General features: G+C 49.3%; 1 protein-coding gene across 1 annotated transcript; it reads left to right on the top strand.

Moving 5' to 3' along the window:
* The first annotated feature begins 413 nt into the window (after positions 1 to 413).
* Positions 414 to 1,243, top strand: LOC133930328 (uncharacterized). Its single transcript, XM_062376964.1, has one exon. The coding sequence runs from the start codon at positions 505 to 507 to the stop codon at positions 928 to 930; it is 426 nt and encodes a 141-aa protein (XP_062232948.1). The 5' UTR covers positions 414 to 504; the 3' UTR covers positions 931 to 1,243.
* The last annotated feature ends 941 nt before the right edge of the window (positions 1,244 to 2,184 follow it).

Here is a 2,184-nt window from a genome sequence, read left to right as displayed (position 1 = left end):
GCGGAAGAAATAAAAAGGAAATGCCGTTCAAAGCACCGCTAGAGGCCAATGGGGCGAAAAGTAGAAGACGCACGAAAAGAACCGCCTCGATGCCGCCGGTCGTACTGCTGCAAATCAGATCGAGTCCTTGGCTATCCATGCCGCGCGAAGATGCCGCTATTTCCGCACGAGCGCTTGACCGCCCAAAACCTTTGACCGCTGTTCCGTAACGACCGGCACCTTTGACCCGACGTCCGCTCACCTTTAGCGTCATGCTCCGTCGCTCTCACTGACGCCGGGGTCCACCGTCTCTGGGTCCAGCCGGTCAGTGAGCGACCGGTCGTCAGACGTGCGTACACTTGCTTCCTGCAGTTGAACGGTAATATCTTTCGCGCCACGTCTGGCGGCTAAAACCTATAAAAGCCGGAGAAAACTTGCGGCTTCCGCAGCCAACACATCGGCACGAAGAAAAGTCGTCTGCTGAGGTAGTAGCAAAGCTTCAGGTCCAAGAAGAGAGGCAGGCGCATGGCCATGGAGATCAAGGGCTCCAGGCAGCAGCAGGACGGCGCCGGCGCCGGCGTGAAGGTGAAGTTCATCGAGACGCAGTTCATCAGCTCCGACGCCGCCAGCTTCAAGGCCGTCGTGCAGCGGCTCACCGGCAAGTCCCAGGAGGCGCGGCCGCCGGCACCGGAGTTGCCGCAAAGGCCACGCCCGTGCCGACCGGCCTTCGCCAGCGGCGGCGGCAACGCAGGGCAGCAGCAGGCCGGGTGGGTGGGAGAGCAACGCGAGGCTGCAGCAGGCCACCTGATCGCCATGGCGGCGCCGAAGCAAGAGCCGCACGCAGCACCGCCGCACCTGGAGGAGCTGCACGTGCAGCTCCGCGACTTCTCCGACCTGCTCTACGCCACCGGAGGCACGCGGCAGGACGGCGGCAGCTGCTTCCTTTACTGAAATGATGGAGTCTGTGGTTCGCCGTTGCGAATTTGCAGTCATCGACTTGAGCATATTAATGGTCGAGGAACTAGGTGCAACGAGAGACGGCCTGTGATCGGTCTCAAGTCCAAACGAATGTACTCAATGTGAGAACAACAAATCCTGCACATTTTGCATGCATGTGGTGGCAAATTTTATAGATTTTCTTTTCCTTACATGTCTGGAAGTTGTGAAATTTCTTGCATGGAGTTACTCTCGGATGGACGATTTTCACTATAAGCACAAGATTGCTATATATAATTAAGGCCGTACAAATTCTCAGCTTGTGCAATTAACACTTGAAAATATATTGTTGTTGATTTGAGCCCCTCAACTGTTTGGTTTGTGCAATCAACAAAACTGAACTTAAATGGTTTGATTCCACAAAGCAGGATAACTGAGAGGCTCAAATGATACTTTTTCTTTCTGTTTCTCTAAGCATGGAGCACTTGTTGCAGCAATCCATTGTCAATACTCTTTGAATACGAAAAAAAATCTCAAAAGAATTGGCATTTTTTTTTCTATGCAATCCATGTCAAATAGCTCTCAAGTTTCATTCTACATTCCAAACAAAAAAATTCTTTGTATATGGTGCCTCTCGGTAACATACAAAATAATTTGCACATCAAGCAAAAATGATTGGAAGGAGTCCACCGAATGATCACTACCTCCTGCAAGCTATGCTGGCTGAGTTCAGTATAGCTCAACATATTCTTCTCCAATCCTATAACTTTATTTTAAACTAACTTTATCATTACAGCAAAAAATATATGCTGGTTGATAAAAAAATAACGCCATTCTATTTTTTTGGAAGGCCCTTGGTTTATATTGATGACACAATAATTGCGATCAGGTGATTTTAAAATTTGAGACCCCAGATGAACAACGTTACCATGGAGTTGGTTTTTTCTTTGATCGGCTTACAATGGAGTTGTTAAGTCAATGAACATGGCACACTTCTTAAACCTTCCTCGATAAACTGGGCCTAACCCAGCTTTAATACAATTGGATCCAAATTAGTGTGCACGGCTTGGTTACCCTAACGGACCAAAAGTTATAGGCCTAAACAACTATACTTGCATCTGGGTGCACATAGAAAGACAGAGCCCAAGCCTACCAACCTCAGGCCAGACTAGGCCAGGTTTGGAGGTGCTTAAGCAAATGGGAGAGAACACGCGCGTGTAGCGTGGTGGTAGAGGTGCAGTTGTGCACGCTATTCGTCTAGGTTCTATT

The sequence above is a fragment of the Phragmites australis genome, chromosome 10, assembly GCF_958298935.1.
Source record: "Phragmites australis chromosome 10, lpPhrAust1.1, whole genome shotgun sequence".
NCBI lineage: Eukaryota > Viridiplantae > Streptophyta > Magnoliopsida > Poales > Poaceae > Phragmites > Phragmites australis.
This window is presented reverse-complemented; position numbering and strand designations above follow the sequence as displayed.

Coding starts and splice junctions, on each gene's coding strand:
- LOC133930328 (XM_062376964.1), top strand. CDS start 505: ATGGCCATGGAGATCAAGGGCTCCAGGCAGCAGCAGGACGGCGCCGGC.